The sequence below is a fragment of the Podarcis tiliguerta genome (assembly GCF_965153285.1).
Source record: "Podarcis tiliguerta genome assembly, chromosome: 4".
NCBI classification, from domain to species: Eukaryota; Metazoa; Chordata; class Lepidosauria; order Squamata; family Lacertidae; genus Podarcis; species Podarcis tiliguerta.
The window spans coordinates 47,231,786-47,254,194 of NC_139537.1; the positions used below are offsets into that span (position 1 = coordinate 47,231,786).

General features: G+C 38.5%; 1 protein-coding gene across 3 annotated transcripts in view; it reads left to right on the forward strand.

The window, feature by feature from the left end:
• Positions 1 to 22,409, forward strand: part of NCAM2 (neural cell adhesion molecule 2) — a 193,650-nt gene that overhangs the window by 164,868 nt on the left and 6,373 nt on the right. The window contains exons 16-17 of one of the 3 annotated variants that reach the window (XM_083439233.1): positions 20,042 to 20,246; positions 21,871 to 21,990. In XM_083439233.1, the coding sequence (XP_083295359.1) occupies positions 20,042 to 20,246; positions 21,871 to 21,990 (325 nt within the window). Of the gene's footprint in view, positions 1 to 4,400; positions 11,831 to 20,041; positions 20,247 to 21,870; positions 21,991 to 22,409 lie in introns of those variants that run through there. The other 2 variants (XM_083439234.1, XM_083439235.1) reach the window with 2 other exon arrangements.

The following is a 22,409-nucleotide window of genomic DNA, read 5'->3' on the forward strand; positions in this document are numbered from 1 at the left end:
ATATCAAGAATTAGAGAACCATTGTTAAACTTTTTGTGTGAAAAGGAAAATGAATTAAATTGAGACATTTGGGTCAGAAGATTGGGGGGGTGCCTAACAGGAAGTAGATCAGTTGGATGTCATTCTAGAATGTCGATTTTGAATTATTTATTTTATGTAACTGACAAACAGAAAATCAAAATTCTTTTATATTTTTCTTCTTTTTTCATTTTCTTCCATTCTTTTTTTGTTTTCATTTGGTGTTTTCTATTTCTCTTTCTCTGTTTTTGTTTTTATTTAGATTAGTTTCTTTTATTTTGTTGCATTATGAAAAAGCTTTAATAGTTTTATTTTTTTTAAAAGAGTATTTTTCAAGAAAATACAAATTACATATCAATTGTGGCTAACATCATGTAGTACTCATCTTCAAACGCCAATGGTAACATGTACACAGCTTCAGTCATGTTGCTGTTCTTTGCACAGCACAGCTGAATTGTAGAAACAATTGAGGCTTCCATGATCCAGTACAGATGAATGATAAACACTAGACATCTTTTGCCAGCACAGGCACATTGAGATAATTGTGAGATGAAGAGCTGTGAAAGAAAGATACCCAAGGGAGAAAGTCTGAGTGTAAACTTCAGTGGTGAGCCAAAGAAAACAGGTTATACTGTAAGGGTTGTTTATCTAAAAAGGGATACTGTGATTAGAACCTGCCAAGCAGAACCTGGAGTAAGAAACCATTGTGGGTCTCTGAGTCCACCCTGTAGGGTTCTATGGGAAAGAAATCTTGACAATCAGCTCTGCTTCTTCCTCTCTGTCCTATTACCGCTCAACATGTTACAGGATCTACAGCCACACCAGTATGCTCTGTAAGAACTATAAGTGGGTAAATTATATGGTTCTTTCTAGGAATGGGTTTGGAGAATTCAGTTCACATTTAAAGGTGAATTTATCAAACTCCCAGTTTCTGAAATACTATGGGAATGGAGACACAACTATTCTTTGAAATTCGCCCTTATCTGACTTTTTCAACTCAGTTCTCCAGCTAATTAAAAATGAATTTGTTAGGAACAGTTGTGCTTAAAAATGAATATATTGGTGAGGATTACATACAAAATGGATTATATTAGGATAAATTCACTGCAAAAACATGTACTGCATAGAAAAATGTGTTTATCAGGAGAAAATCACACAATTATTAAATTTGACACTATTTTGTGATATTTTTCTTGACCTAATAAAATTATTGCCCTACTGTGGAGTGTATAATTTTTCTTATGGACCAACACCGCTGTCTTTCCTTTTTGTGCTCCTTTATTTCAAACCCTCCATATTAAGCTGCCTACATTCTTAAATAATTTGGAAAGCACTGCCTCGGTTCAAAAGTAGAGGACACTTCAAAGCAAGAGAACTGTGTAGTAGCCATTTCTTCCCATTTATCAGATGTGGCATCTACTGTCTCAGAAACAGAGACCTGATCAATGTTGTTGGGTTGTGCAATGCTGCTCCTAGCTGCTGTCGTCTGAGAGATGTCTAGAAAGTGCCTTTGCTCGACCAGCTGAGAGATCCTAGAGATCTCGAGTTAGGAGTAAGCAGTGAGGCGGCTAAGTTTGCTGCTGACACTAAATTGTTCAGGGTTGTCAAAAACAAAAAAGAGAATTTGAATAAAGGACCTCTCCAAAGGGAGTGAATGAGCAGTAAAATTGCAAATGCTATGCAATATGAACAAGTATAAAGTGGTGCATGTTGGACCCCCCAAAAAATCTTAATTTAAGGGGTCTGAACTAGAAGTGACAGAGCAGGAGTGAAATCTGGGAATCATAGTAGCTAGCTAGTCAAGCTATGGAACTCTTTCCCCCAGGAGGCAGTGATGGCGAGCAACTTGGATGTCTTTAAAAGATGATTAGGTAAATTCATGGAGGAGAAGGCTATTCATGGCTTCCAGCTATAATGGCTATGCTCTGCCTCCACAGTTGGGGACAGCAATGCTTCCAAATCCCAGTTGCTGGAAACCACAAGAGAGTGTTCTTGTGCTCATGTTCTGCTCACTGGTTGCCACAGGCATCTGGTTGGCACTGTGATAACAGGATGCTAGACTAGATGGGCAATTGGCCTGATCTAGCAGGCTATTGGGACACAGGTGGCGCTGTGGGTTAAATCACAGAGCCTAGGACTTGCCAATCAGAAGGTCAGCGGTTCGAATCCCCACAATGGGGTGAGCTCCCGTTGCTCGGTCCCTGCTCCTGCCAACCTAGCAGTTCGAAAGCACGTCAAAGTGCAAGTAGATAAATAGGTACCACTCCGGCGGGAAGGTAAACGGCGTTTCTGTGCGCTACTCTGGTTCGCCAGAAGTGGCTTAGTCATGCTGGCCACATGACCTGGAAGCTGTACGCCAGCTCCCTCAGCCAATAAAGCGAGATGAGCGCCGAAACTCCAGATTCGGCCATGACTGGAGCTAACGATCAGGAGTCCCTTTACCTTTACCTAGCAGGCCATTATCTCCAAGCCCTTTTTGGAGAGATGTCCTGTCTGTATCACAACAGCTTCCAATATTTCTTTCTAAGGGGGAAAAAAACTAGTTGGGGAAAGTAGTATAGGTCAGGCTAAGTGGAGCATGCCTGCTGGGAATTGCATACCTCTTCTGAGCAGCATGTCACCCTCCCCAGCATAAAAATAGGCTGATGCCTCAGAAGCTTATGTGCTGATTGAGAGGCATCTGGAGTAATTTTCCAATGGAATGTGAGAAGGCTAAGGTGAGTCAAGGCTATTGGACAGAAAGAGCAGCAGAAAGTCAGAAACCCAACATGAATTACTTAGAAATCTTACATTTAAAGTCCTGCAGGACAGAGGCGTAGAAAATTCTATTAGTTACATTTGCTATATATGCTTATAATGATAGGAGTGTTGGATCTATTGATCTCCCTTGGAGAAGGAGGTATGAAATCAGAGGCTTCCTCTACTGTATGTTGTTGTGGAAAAGTTCACAGCCAGTTTCTCTCCAACACTGGAGCACTAATGTCAAAAATAGTGATGGGAATATTTATGTTTGAGCATGAAACTGTCCCCACCATACTCCCAGAACTGGGGCAAACCCAGTCCTGGATCTGATGTAATTATTTCTCTCTCATTGTGAAACTGTTTTTTAAAAAAAAATATCCAGAACTAATATATACTCCCACTCACCCACCATTTCTGCTCTGCTGGTGATTTGTAGGGCACAGGAAGAGAAAGATTCACCCTCCATTTGTTCTTCCCCAATTCTGCTCTTTGATCAAAGACTGGAGGTGTCAAAGACACTTAGGCTGCAATCATCACCCTACATACTTGGGAATAAGCTTCATTTGATTCAATAAGAGTTATTTCTGAGTAGACATGGCCAGAACTGAGGTACTTTATTGGGAGGAAGATGGATTACATTCATCTAATTCATAATCAGGATAGACCCACTGGAATTAATGGACTTGAGTTACATATGCCCATAGATTTCTGTGGTCCTGCGCTGAACCTGAATAACATTTTTTTATTTCCCAGTGCAACTTATTTCTTACAAAGCATGAATGGATGAATGGTATTTTGCTATTACCAATCAGATAAGTCACAATCACATGACCATTCATGTGATAGAGCTTTGGGCTTCATACATGCCACCACCATCCATATGCATTGCATGCGGAACCTGCACAGTGCAGCAAGATATGCCAAATTGATTTATAGCTCAGCCACTTCAACAAGATTTCTACCAACACTTTAAAAGATGAAAATTGCATAGCCTCTCAGTACTTCCAAAGTAACGGAACAGAAAGAGCTGTATCTAACTAGTATGTACTGCAGATTAGCTGAAGGGCTGAAGGCAACATAATGACTCATAATTTATTGCCTGCAGCTTGGCAAGGTATTAAATGTTGGTGAATGGGAGGCCATTTTGTTCCATTGCAATCTTGCAAAATCAGATTTTGACTGGGTTCTGATGCATCTGAGTAGTACACTGATCAGCAATATTGTGGTAACATGGCATCTTGGCTTGTCTAATAATATCAGTAGAAGAACTAAAATGGGATTAGCAGTGGTGTGGTTCCACCTAAAATTCATATTGTTGTCCTAGGGCTGTTATGGTGCACTTTTACTGAAAGTATATTCAGTATCTTAACCTGGTAATTCCTCCTACTTCAGATGATATTTGTTTCACGTTTTTTAAAAAGGGCCCTTCATTTACCTACATTTTCAACATTTTAAAGTAATTGGTTTAAGTAAATGTCTTTGACATTGTATAAATATTGCATTAATTATTTTTTCTCTTTTTTCTTTCTCACTATCACTGTTTCCTTTTAATTTTCTTTTTTCACATTTTATAATATTTTTTTTCATTTTTGTCAATTTTTTTCTTACACTTCTGATTTTTATATCAATCTTCATCAAAGCAGATACCTGCTGCGAAGCCCGTAAAGGTGGAAATGGATGCCAGTCACGGCAGCTGAATGCTGCTGGCTTTGTTTTCCTTATAGTCATAAGTCTATTGTGCACGTTTTCATATTGGTGGTGAACCATGCAGAACATTGTACGAGGTTTTTCTTTCTTTCTGTGAACTTCCTATTTAAGGGGAAATAACAGACCTGGATACTATTGGACTTTCTGGAGCTCCTTTAAAACATTTGTTATATTACATCAACATGAAAGCAACTGAAGAAACTATGCATGAATGAATGTTCCTTACGAGTGGCTTTTTTTCATTGGGGAAACCCTAAGAATGTTTTCAGAAGTGATGCTTAAATCATCTTTTGTATTTCATGCATATGCAATTTGAATGTAGAATCTTCATGGTATAGAAGTAGATTCAGTTCAAAATGATAGATTCTCAGCATCACTTGTGGAAACAGTTTCAATCTTATGGCAAACACACAACATGATTAGCTACTTGTAGCATCGTTTGGAGTAAAATGTTGCCATTCTGTCTCAATTATGTTTCTTTGCAAAACAACAACAGCAACAGTCACAAGCATAGTTATTCATTGGCCCATGGTTGACCTGTAGTTCAATTTTATCACATGGCTTGAATAGTCTATTAGAATACTTTGGTTTCATATATGCCACTATGCATATTGCTGTGCCTTTATTAAGATGTATTTATATGCTCTTTGTTATTTCTTATGACATTGTTTGTTTTTGTTTTTAAAGCAAAGTGTTGAAGTTCAGCCCTTTCTAAAGGACTATTAAATATAGTTGGGACCTCTTAAATACCCATAAAGAGTTTTACTGTCCCTACCTGTGTTTTTCCATTCACTGTGCTGTCAGGGAGAGCCTGTTTATTCATCCCTGTACAATGTTATTTCTGACATTAAAGTCAATGGGGAAACCTGCAGAAGCATATTGGAATGCATGCAGAACTTCAGGCCAGAGCGTTTTTGCCTAATATATATTTTAACATAGTTTAGATTTATATGTATATGTATATTCAAAAACAAACAAGCAGCCATTTCGTACCTCTATAGGCTTTGTAAGTTCCCCAGGCAGTCCTTTTCTATTTTTCCTTCCTATCACAATTCTTCAGACAACTAAAACCTCTCTCAGAATACCGTCCCAAGACAGAGAGTAAAATATACTATTTATTGTAGGTAAAATGCAGCCATTCCTGCCTTAACTAATACTACTTTACAAAAAAATAATAATCATTCCATATGAGACAGTTAATAATTTTACACCAAATGTTGTTACTTTTCAATACATCCACCAGATTAGATATTGGTGATAATTCTATTAACACAGTAATAGGCAATATTTTATATCACTGGCCTTATTAGTATGTAAATTATTGGAATGACAGGGATTAATTTATACGGAAAGGCCTTTCTTTTTTTGTATTAAGGGTAAAACACATTCTTTCATATAAATACATATAAATGTTCAGCTAATATAAAGGAATAACACACTAAAACGTATATCTAGAAATACATATTGAAGTAAAGATCACAGATAAATAATTATAATACCTGATGATTTTAAACTACCATATAACAATCCTCTAATAAAACTCTGATTCATCATTGGATTCTGTTTCATACTATTCAGTATCTCTATGTGAAATTTAAAATCTAACTTTAAATAATAACCCAAAGGCCACAGGTCTTATTGTATAGTTTCTGTAGTTATGTCACTCGGCAGCATCAGAACTGAGATATCAATATGCCTCATTTCACCTGTGTCACATCTGTTCCTATTGCTGGAGGAAAATTTCTATTACCCTTGGAAAAGCAGCACTTTTCCCATGTGGATTCAGCACTCTGGAAATTACTTCCCATTTTATTATGTGGTAATTATGGTATACTATGCTATGCTCTCATTTACCTAAAAAAGGTATAAAGCAAGATTTGCACCTCCTCTCCACCAAAGGAACTTCTTTCTCTAAAACAGTGTGAAAAACACATTTTCAGACTCTGTGTAATATTTCTCAAATATGGAAATCAACAGGGAACAGAATTGCATTAGTCAGCTTTCATATCTTCACTTCTTAAAGGTATCAGTAAATTCATGCTTGCTTAAAGCTTTCCACCTCTGAAATGTTACTTTATGAAATTTGGATTACATCTGGAAGCAGCTAGTGGACTGTTCTGAGGATATGATTCTCCCCTTCCATTTTACCCTTACTGTATATCAGTTATTATTTCCAAACGTCTAATACATTAAGGACTCAAATTGTTCCATTTCTTGCCATGATGTTTCCTGATAAATCCTTCAACTGACAAGCATAAAAATAATCAGCAATATGCAGTAATGCCCGTCTATCCCCCTTAAGGCAACAATGTAGGATGTATCTCTTGTTTCGCCTCATTAAAGTATTTATTTTAGTTTGCCATTTCATTAATGTATTATGATAATTAAATAATTGACATTGCTTGAAATTTATAATTTTTGGAAGTACTGCCCAAGATAAACCACATCCCATCCATATTTATAAACCCCCCCCCCCAATTTTTATTGGTTTTTTAAACAAATACATGAAACATGAAACACTTATCCAGTTGTACATCTAATGGTGTTTGTTCTATCCATTGACTCTAGACATAAACTTACACATTCAACATTCATAGTTAATGCAACCTCTCCAGAACATTGGAGGTGGAAATCTTGGTTCATTTATTCATGTTAGGAATGCCCCCATGTTACAAACTTTTGGAATAGAGTATTCTCCATTATATCCACAATTATAACTTCTTCACACATATAAACACACACACACACACACACACACCACACAAAGTAGTTTATTACACATAAATATAACATAAGAAGAGCCTGCTGGATCAGGCCAATTGGTCCATCAAGTCCAGCATCCTGTCTCACAGTGGCAAACCATTTGCCTCTGGGAAACCAGCAAGCAGGGTTTGAGAACAAGAGCACTTTCCCCTCCAGTGGATTCGAGCAACTGGTACCCTGAAGCAATGTTGCCTCCAACTATGGAGGCAGAACATAGCCATCATGTCTAGTAGCCATCAATAGCTCTTTCCTCTCTGAACATGAGCAAGTGATCAGATGTAGGATTAGCTCCAAGTGTCTCCGATATTTTTTAGTCCACACAAATGGGAACTTTGATTTACTCCCCCCTTGCCCTTAGTTGTTAAATGAATATACTTTTCTGAGTTATCATGGTTAATAGCAAATCAAAATACTTCTCTAATGCAGGTGTGGGAAATCTTTGGCTCTCTAGATTCTACAACTACAGCTCTCATAATCCCTGACCATTGCCCATGTTTGCTAGGGCTGATGGGATCTGCTGTTTAGCAACATCTGCAGGTCCAAAGGTTCCCCAAAGAGCTACTGGGGTGATGTTTTCAGTTCTGAAAAACATAATATTATAAGAGATACATGATATCCTATGACAATAATGATATCTTGCTAGTCTGATTATTTGCTTTTATTTCATTTGTATTTTTTACTTAACGTAGCATGTTGGTATTCCAGAACAGGGAAAAAGGACACCTCTGTCTGGTTTTCCTATATAAAATTTTAATTTTGCCCACTGAGATGTTAGCTCAGTTACTCAGTTTTTCTTGCATCAACCATAACTTTCTATAAAGAAAATTAGTTATTTCTTCAAATTAATCATTTTTACATATTAAATAGTCAGACATTTTATATAGTCAGACAATGTATACTACTTACCTTTGGGCATCTAATAGGTCTCATGATTAAGCAACTATTATACAGGTAGGTAGGTCTAATAATTTTGTTATGTTTTTAATATACCAGGGAATACATTTTTTTCTAAAGGCAAAAATAGATTACATGAAAATTGTAGGATAGTAATAAGTTTATCATTCAATCTGTGTTTCAAATACAGAACATAAGATTGAAACTTGTCAATGGTCAGTGATATCCACTTATGTATTGTATTTAGGAAAGTAAATGTTCTATTTCACATTATTTTTATGGGTATCATTCAACATATCATTCATATTGGGAACTTCACTAGCCAATTTATAATTTAGCAAATAATACCTAGCAACTGTTTTGCAACTTCAAAACCTTAATGAGCTACACTTGATATGTTATTTTATATACACTTTCTTCACTCCTAAAACCTTTAGTAATATGTTGGGAATCTGCATTAGGCAGATGTCCTAAAAATACTTAACCATGTCCATATCCTCTCTGCTAGTGTATATGCTTTAAATATGCATAAGCCTAAACATCTTGATGAATTGAAGCCTGTCAGTTTGACTGGCCTGTCAAAATTAATAAGTAAATAATAATTTAGATATTAGATGTTGCTGTTAGTTAGCATCCTTTCCTTCTACGATCTGCATGTCTTGTTAATGTAAACCTACTATGGATCCTATAGAAATATAACAACAATAGGACTTAAAATAGGACTGGGAATTTTTAAGGTGGGGTGGCCAATGTAGTGCCTTCCAGATGTTGCCTGCAACTTTCATCAGCCCCAGCCAGCATGTGGCCAATGGTCACATCTGGAAGGAACTACTTGGGCTATATCTTATACAGATGTTCAGAAACATATTAGGTTGTTCCAAAACTCACAGAGAGAGGGTCTGTTCAAGTGTCACCCTCCCTGTGAAACCACCTTCCCTGTGAGTTGCAGGAAGCATATATATTAATGCAATGTTGGCACTAGCTGAAAATGCATTATTTTTTTGAGGGTTCTGCTGGCTTCTAATGCCAATTTGTTTTTTATTGTAATTTTATTGTAATTCTGCTTTTTTGTATACTGCCTTACTGCTGTGTATGAATAATGCTCTAGAAATATTTTAATAAATGAATAAATAAATTTTCCCTTATAATTTCTCCAATCAGCCAGCAAGGAGGCTGCCTATAGCATTGTTGATTCTAATAACAGCTTGAAATTGCATGTCTCCATACAAGCAATAAAGAGCCATGCCCACTGAAGTAGTGAAGTACCATATATAAATGGAACATATAGGAAGCATACTATAGGGTATATAGAGAAACAGAGGGGATTGCTACCAAATGTGTGTCATCTGCATTGCCCGCCCCCCTTATTACAGTGATTCGTCTATATGGGCACTAATGAGTAGCAACAATTGGTTGTTCTAGATGGTTTAGGTCAATATTTCTCCCTACTGTCTTGCTACTATGAAATGGCTTCTCAGTTACATCAGGGAAGTGAACTCTCAAAAAATATCTGAAAGCAAGGCAGCAGCAGACTACCTCTTTCTTACCAAAGAGACAGCACTGGAAACACGTGAGCTATCTTATTTGGAAAGGAACACTTCAGTGGGTGGGTTTGGGGTAGAATCAGCTGTACTGCCCTTTACATTGACCATGGCAAAGGCATTCATGACTTTCAGGCATTCAGACTGAATGTAAGTGAAGCGTAGGTGCCAAGCATTGGGTGACCTAGATGCCCGGGCATCCACAATTTTTTTCTGGGTGCTTGGTACCCACACTGCAGGCTCCGATGTGACCTCTGGTTTCTAACCAAAGTCGCGCTGGAGGCCCAACCAGGCCTTCCGACAGCACTTCCAGTACAAACCAGAAGTCTCACTGGAGGTTTGGGAGGCCTTGGGCATGATCTCTGAGGCGTCCGAGGCCCTGCCAGGCCTCAGAAGCTCTGCTGCAGCACACTGATTAACATGACATCATGACACCACAATGTCATGTTATGTCGCAGGTGCCATTGGGCACCCATTGCCTGGAGCCCAAGTTGGCACCCCTGGGATGAAGAGTCCCTACACCTTCTCTTGTCTTCTTTCAGTGAGGCTTTCCCTGTGGACAAAACAAGGGGCAGGATCATATTCACAGCTCCTGATCCAGCTCTGACCTATCTCAACACTGAAAAATATTGGTGAGGAGTGAGAAGGTGATGGGATGCTGTGACTGTGGAATGGGAAGTTAAACATCTGAGTGCTCAGATGAAGGGCAGAAACTTCAGCACAGGGGTGCTGAATGAGGGAGGGAGAGCCATGAAACAGAGTCTGAGTTGTGAAGGGGAGGTGCTGAAGCAAAGGAAGCAGAAATAGGTTGGGGAAAGGGGAAAGAGATGGTGTGAGTCCAGAGACTATTACCCCAATCTGATCCTTTTACAGGCATTTAACTAAATAGTAAGTACTATGTGAGTGAGTAATAACATATTTCTCTAATTATTGCAACATATTTTTATGGGTTTTTTTATTAGAGGGCCACACCAATTCTCTAAGAATTTAAAGGTGTGACAAGCAGGGCATCATCTAAAGCTAAATCTCTAGGCAGCAATACAGCTACCCTCACTAAAGCACCCACTAATTCACAAAGTTCAAAACTGTGTGTGATATCCAGCTTCAGCTATGCCCAGAGTAGACACATTGAAATAAATTGAGCATTGTGTATTGATCTTAGAATCAGTTAGCATTTTATATGTTCTTGTATTTCATAATCTTTAAAAGACATCTACCGTACTTAGCATTAAAGCTCTGGATACAAAAACATGTTGCTGTCCATTAATGTAAAGTCTTTATTTCAGTAATCAAATTACAGGAATGTATATTTGCAGGTTGTAAAATAATTGTTTTTATTTGATATAAAGTTGGTCTTAACATTATTTTGTTATTTTCTTTTGGTTACTAATCATATTTGAATTGTAACACATGAAAAATAAATCAAGCATATCCAGCATATGTCTGGTTCACTTAAAGCAGATGTGAGGAACCTCTGGCTTTCAAGATATTTCTGTACTACAACTCCCAACAGCACCAGCAAGTATGGTCAGTAGTAATGGATGATGGGAGTTGTATTTCAGCAATGTTGGAGCACCAAAGGTTCCCAACAGCTGGCTTAAGCTAGTCTAGGCTGGTTCAAACCAGAGTTTGATCCTAGTTTGCTTTAACTAGCTTTGGTTAGAGCAAACCACAGTTCCCCAAGGTCAGATGTAATGGGGAACTGTGGTTTTAAAGTTCATGGGTCACTGCTTCTCATTCCCAATAAGCCATGATTTTAGGTGTGGGTGTGGGGTGTAGGGATGTGTGTGTGAGAGAGAAACTGTCCATACTAAATATCTTCTCTGGAATGCTATTTAAAAACAAAACTCTTTCCAAATGTAGAAATATATAGTTTTAAAGTAGTTTATGAAGCACTGTGTAACTCTTTATTCATTTATTCATGTCTCATTGACATTCTGTCTCAATGGCTTTTAGTACACACTGATGGTTACTGTCATGCATCATATCTTTTCCTTAAAACAAGTGTGTGCATTGTAAGTGTAATGTCCCACAAAATCTTTCCAAGTGTAATGTCAAAAACATTTGTAACCTTATGCACGTCTTTCATTACTTGTTTAATGTCCATTTTGTTTTATGTAATCTTTACGCCATTTTTGTAATAAAGAAAAGTGATGTAACATTCATTTAGCAGTAGTTTCTTTAATTATATATAAAGGTACTGTTGTTCTAATTCACACGTTTCCACATCACAGTTAATTGTATAACATTCTTCTCAGGATCCCCCCCCCCCTTTTAAAGTCAAAGGACAGTATTGTCTTATCAGTAAAATATTGACGAAAACACAATCATCGCATTGTGGTTATTGCTTCTTATTCTGAACACTACCAAATGTAATGCAGCTATAAGAACAGTCTAGTTCAGCATCTAGTTCTCACAGTGACTAGCCAGATGCCTATGAGAAACCCACAAGCATGACCTTAATCTATTTGTAATGCCCAGAAACTGCTATTCAGAGGCATACTGCTTCTTTACAGTGGACATAGAACCTAGCTTATCATGAAGATCTTTCAGTAAACCATAATAGTGTTCAGATTGTGTGTGTGCATGTATGTGTATGTGTGTGTCTGAGTATAACATTTAAAAAACCAAGTAAAATTGCCAGCTCCTATTAACAATAAAAACAATCTATCAGTTATCCTTAAGCCTCAACTTCAAATCAACCAAAGCTGAGACCCACCTGAATCAGGTTGACTTGGCTTGAGATTTGGTCAAATCTGGGGTACAGCCCTAGTAGATATACCAATAGTATTGTGGGAGTGTGACATATATGCATCAGTTCAAGCTTGGCTGTACACATGAAAGCAGCTAGGGGGAAAGGTGCTATGCCATGCAACATAAGAATTTCAGGCCTGTGGTTTTGGTAGCATTTTTCAAAATAGCTGCACAAGTGCCTGCTTCCTTATTAAACTTGTGTATACCTGTTCCGTCTTAAGTCAGAGACCTGCCTTAAAGCATCATGGGAGTGGGGGTGATCAGCATGTGGTCTCCTCCAGTAAGATTCCATACCTTTCAGTCCAAGAATCACATTTTTTCACAAGGGAACTTATGGGGACTGCATGTCAGCTGTGGGCAGGGCCAGAAACAAAAGTGCCCTTGGTAGACTACAGCAGCCACGTAAAAGACAGGGGCCCTCTCTCCACATAGACATTTTCCCATCCTGCATATAGGAAATCAAGATGCATTTTCAGAGTTAAAACAAAACAACCCAAGGAAGGCACAGAGCAGGGACATGGTCTAGGGAGAGAGGGTGTGGCCTGGGAACAATCCCAAGGGTGAAGATTCCCTTTTCCTATTCTGATTCCAACATAAAGATGTGCAGAGGAAAATAACACATGAGGAATAGCTCTTAGCAACTGTTTAATTAATTTTTACTCTGATTAATCATATTAAAAAAAGAAAATCCTACTTGTAATCCAAGGAGGGCACAGTGTCTGACAATCTATATACCGTATTTTTCGCTCTATAAGATGCACCAGACCATAAGACACACCTAGTTTTTGGAGGAGGAAAACAAGAAAAAAAAATATTCTGAATCCCAGAAGTCAGAACAGCAAGAGGGATCGCTGCGCAGCTAAAGCAGCGATCCCTCTTGCTGTTCTGGCTTCTGGGATAGCTGCACAGCATGCATTCGCTCCATAAGATGCACACACATTTCCCCTTACTTTTTAGGAGGGAAAAAGTGAGTCTTATAGAGCAAAAAATACAGTACATTCACCATCCTGAGATTTTGTTGGTAATACTTTCACCTTCCAAAGCTTGGTCTTCGATATCTACTATTTCAAATTGAAATAAACTGGGACCAGTAAGAAATATTGTTTGTATTCCATTCCCATTTACTGAACCATCATTTGAAACGAATGTCACGGTGATTTCAGCATCTTTTAAAATTAGTAATTATGGGCTGTAGGCAATGCTAGTTCGACTCAGAGTAGACACATTCAAACTATTGAACACCACTAACAAATGCATTTCAGTGAGCTTATTCTGAGTAATACTAGCATTGGATACAATCCTTTATTCCCATGCAGGTAAATATTACAACAGATTACATTAAGGCCCTTTTTTTCTAAGAAGAATAGACCAGTGCAGGTAATGAGTGGTCCACATAATTTACGTGGCTTCCTGAAGTATTGAACTGGTTGGATGCACTGCCCATCTGAGCCCCAAGTTGTCACATGCAGCTAGTTTCCTGCAACCACAGGTAGTCAGAATCATTTTCAAAATGCTGTACTTTAAAATACAGCTTTGTGGTGTCCTACAAATGTTATTAGAACTCCCATCAGCCTCACCAGCATGGCCAATGATCAGAGATGTTGGAAGTTTTATTCTAATTACATATAGAAGGAGCCATGTTGGCTACCTCTGCTATATATTGATGGGTACTACCTGCTAATACTAATTTTCACATGTCATCTCATTTGTCTGATTCGGCTTTGATGGAATATTTTCAGAACAAAGCACTCTGTCATAGTTAACATATTTGTAATTAAAAGGGTTGGGAGTGATAACACATTCAAAAGTTTTTGAGAAACTCTTATTGAACCTGGTGTAGTGATGGCAAAAAAATTTTATAGTTAACTTGACAGGACCATAGATAAAGATATTTTCATTTATGAAAAGCTATTCATATTTGAAAGCGATAGAATTGTGGAACCAGTACATTTTTGACAAATGTCAATCAAAATAAACACAGGATCCAAATTAGCAATTTTTATACAGCCCACTATTTTAAAATCTGTGACTACCTTGCAAAATGTTGAATTCTCAATTGCCAATTGCCGACACTCAATTCACTAGAATTAAGTATGAAAATATGTGATCAATTGAGAATTGAGATTTTCATTACACAGTGTTGCCCATAAAATTCAATATTTTATTTCCTTTCTTTACAATTTGATGTATGTTTGCTTCATAACTGCATTCCTTTGCAAAACCATCTCTCCTTATTCTGCTTTCTGCAAAGGCTTTCATTTTCTCTGTAGCAATTTATGTAACAGTAGCTCAAGCTCTATCATGGTGATCACCACAAGAAAGTGGTGGAGAAAATTCTACAAAGTTGCTATTCCCCCCTTAGGGGGAGAGAAAAATAAAAATCTGAGGCTTTTTTATGGGAAAATAGTCTGCTTTGGTTTATTTTGCTTTTTGCACACTGGACATCTTTAGTTGAGAGTTGGGTGCTCAGAATCTGTCTCCAATTATGTGATCAGGATTTCCAAGAGGGCTGGAAGTAAGGACTTCTCCCTTCCCCAGCTATTTGTTGTAATTAAGGGGTTGCATCCCAAAGAACAGACCCAATGCAGAAGCTTGTATGTGAGTTTCTTTGGTGGATTAGGGGGGGCAATAAAGAAACGAGAGGAAATAATCTCTGCAAGTGTCATGAAGCAATGTAACATGAAGAAATGCATCTCAATGCATTTTGGATATCAACTGCTCATTAGGGGCAACTTGAAGATAATGTTTGTTGTGCTGCTTCTTAGGCTAATTAAGTTTAGCACCTGTTGAGGTTGTCTCCTTTCTTGCTTATATCCCTTCGTGAATCAGATCACTTCTTGTCTCCTTCAACCATGAAATTCTAATCAGTTCTGTTGCTAATGGGATTAGAACTATTAATTGCTCCACTCAATTAATTAATAAATTAAAACATCACATAATAAAAAACCCCAAGAACTTAAAGTGAAAGAATAAAGGGATGTGCTATTCTCAGCAGGAGCAAAATGATTAAATGGGGCTTTATAGTTTTAGGAACTCACCAAAGAGTGAGTTGAAAGCACATGATCAGACCATAGTTGTAATGGATAGCATTACTTAATCATGTCTTGTTCACCCATTTATGTAGTGGGAGGATTCTACCTGCCAGACTTGCACACTAGGGATGCACAAATTTAGGGTTTTTTCCAATGCTGCCACCCTCATGTAGCAGGCTCCCACTTATGCAATGGAAATTTCTCCTCTCTTTCCCTATCTCCAGAAGCCCCCTTATTATGCACCCTCAGAATCTTCTGTAGAGGGTTTGGGGACCTTCTGAAGCAGGCTTTCTTTGAAGGGATGGGAGAAGAGGAAGATCTACTGAGCAAGCAGAATGCCACTCATGGATTGTTGGATACAATCAATGCCTTGCAGCCTCTGCACCTCTCTGCTTATACAGGATTTATCCTAAGCTAATCTTGTGACTCAGTTCCGTACAAAACAATAAGCATTTGCACAGAAAGAAAAGCCTAACAGTAATGTTAAGCTCGCTGCCTGAAATCCATCAGCATTGAAAGAAAAGCTGGTAGGCTTTAGATTTATTGGTGGGCAGAGCTCTGTCCACAAAATTCTCCCACAGGGAGAAAGGGACAAAGCCATTTTTGCTGATAGTGTGAGATGTGACGTAGTGTTTGTAGGGGAAACTTGGGGTTTGGCATGATTTCCGTTTTAACCCAAGGCAATTCTGAGAGACAGGCTAGAAAGTGGGGGTGGAGAACATACCTAAAGGCCATTTCATTCAGATTTTGAAGTGAAATCCATGTAAATTCAGCTCACTTGTATGGAAATTACACATAAATGCAGCGGTAAATTACATCAACGAAGAATTTATCTATTATACCCAGAGCTGCTGAACACATTAATGTTCACCAACATATGACTATAGCATATGTGAATCTATCATTGCAGATCAAGCACCACAGGGCTTAGCTCAGAGCTGCACATCAGCAGCAGCATTCATGGAGTGAGTCAGCCATGTGCATGTTTGTTTACACTAAGCCATGGTTTGGCTTTTTGTAACATGCTTACTAAGCCGAAGGTTGTCCTCTTGCTGCATTGTATTATGGTTGCATTCTGTATTGGTTTTAGATTATCACCCTGGGATCATAGCTGATAAAGGGCATTAAAAATAATTAGCTAATAAATAAATTTGTAAGAAAGCTTGGATGAATTTCACCAACAAAAGATAAGATTGACAAACTATTTTCTTTTGAATTAGGGACAGCAGTTCAAACTGGGGTTAGGTTACCCAGTAATCTGAAATGGGATGCAAAAGTAGCCATTCTAATTAGTGAGGCAGTCAGAATCATTAATCAAAATTTGTGACTATTGCCCTTAGACCTTCTGAAATTGCATATAAGCCAGTGAACAGTGTCCTGGTATTGCAGAATTATTCTATATGTTTATAATAGTCCCCAGTCGTTATCTTGGCTGTGGTGCCTCACTGCTCCTATGTTATACATAAAGAAAGAAAGAAAATTGTCCTAATTTCATTAAACTCCTCTAAACTGTCTTATGAGTCATATAATCAATGACTGAGCCTGGAGGGATAATAAATAAGTAAAGTGCAGCATTACTGGCCTGATCATTTCCCCCTAGATTTTCATTTCTTGCCTCAATATTTCTTCAGATATTTGGCCTAAGCAGGACCTCCCAAGGTTACTTTGAATTTTTCTACATGCAGCATTGTGGGACAATTGTGGGACAATTCAACCAAAGGCGATTCTCTGGGATTATGATGTACAATTCACCAAACACGACCTACACAATCTCATATTAAAGAGATTATTTATTATTGCTGCTGCTAAAAGAATTGGGGTGTCCAGTAGCCTCTAATCACTAAGTTCCATTTCCCGTATTTGTGAAATGCAATGTATGACAAAACAGTAAACGTTCAAACTTTCACATGGCCCAGCTACAGTTGTGAAGAGGTTGGTGCATAGATGTTGTTTAGTCATTTATTTGTGTCCAACTCTTTGTGACCCCATGGACCAGAGCATGCCAGGCACTCCTGTCTTCCACTGCCTCTCGCAGTTTGGTCAAACTCATGCTGGTAGCTTTGAGAACACTGTCCAACCATCTCGTCCTCTGTCGTCCCCTTCTCCTTGTGCCCTCCATCTTTCCCAACATCAGGGTCTTTTCCATGAAGTCTTCTCTTCTCATGAGATGGCTAAAGTATTGGAGCCTCAGCTTCAGGATCTGTCCTTCCAGTGAGCACTCAGGGCTGATTTCCTTCAGAATGGATAGCTTTGATCTTCTTGTAGTGCATGGTGCATAGATATATCCACTATTAACACACCAGCAACCTATATCCCAGGGTAACCATTGAGTATGCTAGCATGATGTATGCAGAGGGCCTTGCAGCTGTAGGGGTTAAATAGAAAACAAGAATTGGGTGAAGGTGAAAAGGCTTGCGCTCTCTTTGCTTCAGCATGGATTCAGAAGGCAAGACTGTTTTTATCAAGCTAGATTTCTCATGCACTGCAAAAACAAAAACAACAGCCTCTCTAATGTTAGATGATACATTGCAAATACATTGTTCTACACATAGAAGATCTACTTACGGCATTGTTACCGTTTTTGCCTGTGCAAAGCTTTCAGTGGATGAACAATTTAAATTAGTGTAAGCCCTATTTCAGGAATTTGAGTAGACATCTGAGGGCTTCAACTGGGGAGGGGGAAAGGGGCACGCATGGAAACCCTGCCCCTCCCCGCCAGCTTCCCTTTGTGCATGCTGGCTCCATTTCAGACCTCAGTGTGAAGATCTGAAGAGGCCTTTTAAATATGTTAAACTAAACACTCTCTGAAGCCTCTCTATAATCAGGAATTTATATTTCCCTCATATCCAGAGGTCTCCCCCCTAACCTCACAGAATTTCATGTCTACATATCTGCAACTGATCCAGCCAAACTCATAATCTGTAGCCACTTCCCAATGGCAGGGCCCGACCTCAGGCTTAGTTTCTCCTAAGTACAAGAGCACATGCTCCACTCCCACTCTTAATTACTAGTCCTACTTTTTTCCTTTCTAGTTGTGTCAGCATCCTTTTTGGTAGTAATAGATTTGCACTATTTGAAATTTGTTTTAATAGTGCTGCATGTATTGGGGCTCTGGTCTATATAAGGCTTTCAGATCATACTTGCTATTTGATGTCTAGAATATAGCAGTCAACTTTCCAGCTTCAAGCGCTTAACAAATAGAACAGAAAAAGATGAGATATAACAAAACACAAATTTTATTAATGTATATGTATATCTGTCAATTCTCTGTTCTTCACCACCACTATCCATGTCCATTCTTACTAAGGGCTGAGTAAAGGCCATATGACAACAGCCCACCCTGGCATTTCTTGACATTCAAGGCCCAGCTATATCTTGGAACACAGATATCAGAGCTATTGCTACTGCAGAAAAGAGGGCGGTGCTGTTACTGTTGCTAAGGAGATGTCAGGATTGTAACTCAGTAGCAAAGCACACGGGAAAAGGTTCCCGTTAAATCCCAACATCTCCAGCCGCTGGTGGTCAGTGTACACTAGAGATGAAAAGCTGTGGCCTTCCACATGAAGTTGGATCCCTTTCAGTGTCAGCATGGCCAATGTTCAAGGGTGATAGGTGGTGGAGTCCAGCCACAGATTCCCCATCACAAGTGTAGACAGTTGCGAGCTAGATGGACCAATGCTGTGATACAAGGCAACACAGCTGCCTATGTTTCTAATATGCCAGGTCTTGCTAGAGCTGCAAAGGCGTGACACAACCAGCCAGTCACATGCAATTCTGCAATTCAATATTTTGTTTTGTAGGCTTAGATGATCTCTGTCTACTATAATGCACTTGGGTGGGATAGGAAAGTTATGTAAAATAATTTACTTGAATAAAGATTGAAAGTGTTGAATTTTGAAATTAATAGTTTTAAAACTACATTTGTATATTTATTTATTACCTTCAGATAAGGTCCCCTATCCCTCCCAAATGATTTTTTTCTGCCAAAGGCCTATTGTATGGACGTGTAGTCTGGATAAACATTTTCAACCAATTTTTATTCTGCTTCAACTCCAGAGTAAACTTAATGAAGTTCTGTGTGTTTACACTGGAATAAGTACAAAAATATATTTGGAGTTCATCAAGTGTGAACTAATAGCTGCACAATTAACTTTGAAAAGTGTCTATTTGTACTAACCGTAGCATTTAAAAAAGTATTTACATATAACCTTTCTGTTTCATTCAACAGTGGAATGATGGGATCTGACAAACCATCAATCAAATAATGCATGTTCTAAAAATAACACCCCTTTTGAGCTATAATGTTTGATTATCTCCAAAGTACATGATCAGCCATTGAATTCTGTAGCTAAATTACCTGACAAAACACTCTTCCTAGTTTGCATGTAACTACCACGCTTTAAAGCCAGCAGGCACAATGCATACTGCATTGCAGTAGAAGAAAATTGTTTTGCTAGAAAAGTCTCAAGTACTTTAAGGCCTTTAATGTGCAAAAGTAGGCCTGCCATCAAGACATATAAGCTCTCCACTTTGTGAATGCATCACAGTAGATTAACCGGATTGCCTTTGTCTATTTTGTTTGTTTTCAAGACACACTTTTTAATGGACTTGGACTCGGTGCAGTCATTGGACTGGGTGTAGCTGCCCTTTTATTAATCCTTGTCGTGACTGATGTCAGCTGCTTCTTTGTACGGCAATGTGGATTGCTGATGTGCATCACCAGAAGGATCTGTGGAAAGAAGAGTGGCTCCAGTGGGAAGAGTAAAGAGCTAGAGGAGGGGAAGGCTGCATATCTGTGAGTATTAGTCGCAACATTTAGCCAAAGGACAAGCATATGTGAATTGTGAATCTGTCACGAACTGCCATTCACAGAACAACCTTGGGTCTCCAAGGTTGAGAAAGCTTATTCGCTGTGTCATTTAACTACAGCTTCTTTATCGCCCACTGCACTATTTCAATGGTGTGCCGACAGGTGACTGGCACAAATTGTGTTCTTTAACTCCAGACATGCTGCTCCAGTCCTTGCTGGTCAGTCCAATTGGACTTTCTGTTGGACTTTCTTCACCAACTGTGTTAGCGCAGCGACTGGGGCGATGGAATAAAAACTTGCCCGCAATATCTTTGCTTATCTTTTATTTTTAAATAATAATCAAACAGCTGCAAAACAACCCTTCTCACCACTCCACTCCAGCCAGTATCATACAAAGCATTTGATCAGCTTAAATGAAGTTTTCAAAATAATCAATTACCCTATCACATCGCTGCATTCGGTGCAGCAAGTAAACTCCCCCCGGCTAATTAGTTAAATTGTTAAGAGACTGCAGGTGTGTTGAATTGCCAAGAGCTCACAGATGTGCTGCCATGCAGGTTATAATTACAAACATACACCACTGAGTAGCACCATTGACCACATCAATATTAAGAAAACCCAATGCTGCTTCCTTAATAAATGTGCTTAGGACCGCAGCTGTACAGCCTGCTCCTATGCATTTTTATTGATGGGCCATATTGCCAAGGAAAGGCAGAATTACACATTGCATGTTACAATTTTTTAAAATAGTTTTTTTAATAGACATTTGTGCTGAGGCTTCAGTGTTAGAAGGGGCTGTAGTTCAGTGATAGAGAACATGCAAAATATCTAAGCTTTAATCCCTGGAATCTCCAGGGACCGCTTGGAAGGACCATTGTCTAAAAACCCTGGAAAGCTGCTTTTAGTCAGTACTGAGACTGAAGACATAACGAATCCCATTCAGCCAAAATTAAGCACATTCATGTTTTGTTGGTGGCTTTCAGTGAGAGAGTTAGGTAAATGCTGATCAGTTTCCCATATTTTTAAGCAATGGGAGTTAAAAGTCCTTATATATAAGCAGCACTCAAAAATGATTTCATCCCCCGCCCCACACATTTGATGCTACTTTGATGAAAAGGAAAAGGGTTTTCCAACATAACACATTAATGAAATTGGCAAGTCTATGCAAGCATATCCTTACAGCTCTGAAAATCTTACCATCAGTTTCCATGAGAAAGGCATTAGTTTTTCTCCTTTTATTCAGGAAAGCATATTAATTAATCTATATAAGTTGAAACTATAATATGGCTACTATCATTTGTCATGCTGAATAGATCAGATAGTTTGCTAGCCTCAATGTTAGTTTTTGAAAAATCCAATTTGGCACTCTCAAATTATTATTTAGATATAACATTTATTTTTGCATATTAGTTTGAGGTTAAAATGTATGATAATGTATGAGGTGACAATGATGGATGTAATAAATGTTGAAATATTTTTATCAGTATTAATTATAGTTGCCTTTTGCTTTTCTTCCATGATTCTGAAAGCAGAATACTGACAATTAATAAAATGCAACATATTTTTATCACAAAGGAAGTGAGGCTAAGAATCTTTCAATGTTCTTTAGGAAAGACGGATCAAAAGAGCCGATAGTTGAAATGAGAACAGAGGATGAAAGAATTACCAATCATGAAGATGGAAGTCCAGTAAATGAACCCAATGAAACAACACCATTAACAGAACCAGAGTATGTAGTCCACATTTTAATAACTCCACACCCTGTATATTCAAAAGTGAATGTCCAGCAGATTAATCTCCCAAGACTGGATGAGAGGCATAAGTTCTAAAGCACATTATATACACATATGTGATTTCCTACCGTACCCTGCCCATCCCCATTGTACTCCTGATTGGTTTGCATCACAGGAACCAACTGCTAGGGGTCTTCACACCCCTCCCAATAAAATATTTGAGGGGACCACCCCCTAAGTTGATGGGAATTGCCCTTCAAATGGTGTGCATGCACCATGTCATTTGATTGATTATATGGAGCAGGGTTTACCTGCCCCACCCTAGTTTACTCAAGTTGGCAGCCTGGTGCGGTCCTCCTATGGACGTGTTTCTCTCAAGCTTTGTGTTTCTTCCTATTAATCAACCTACACTTTA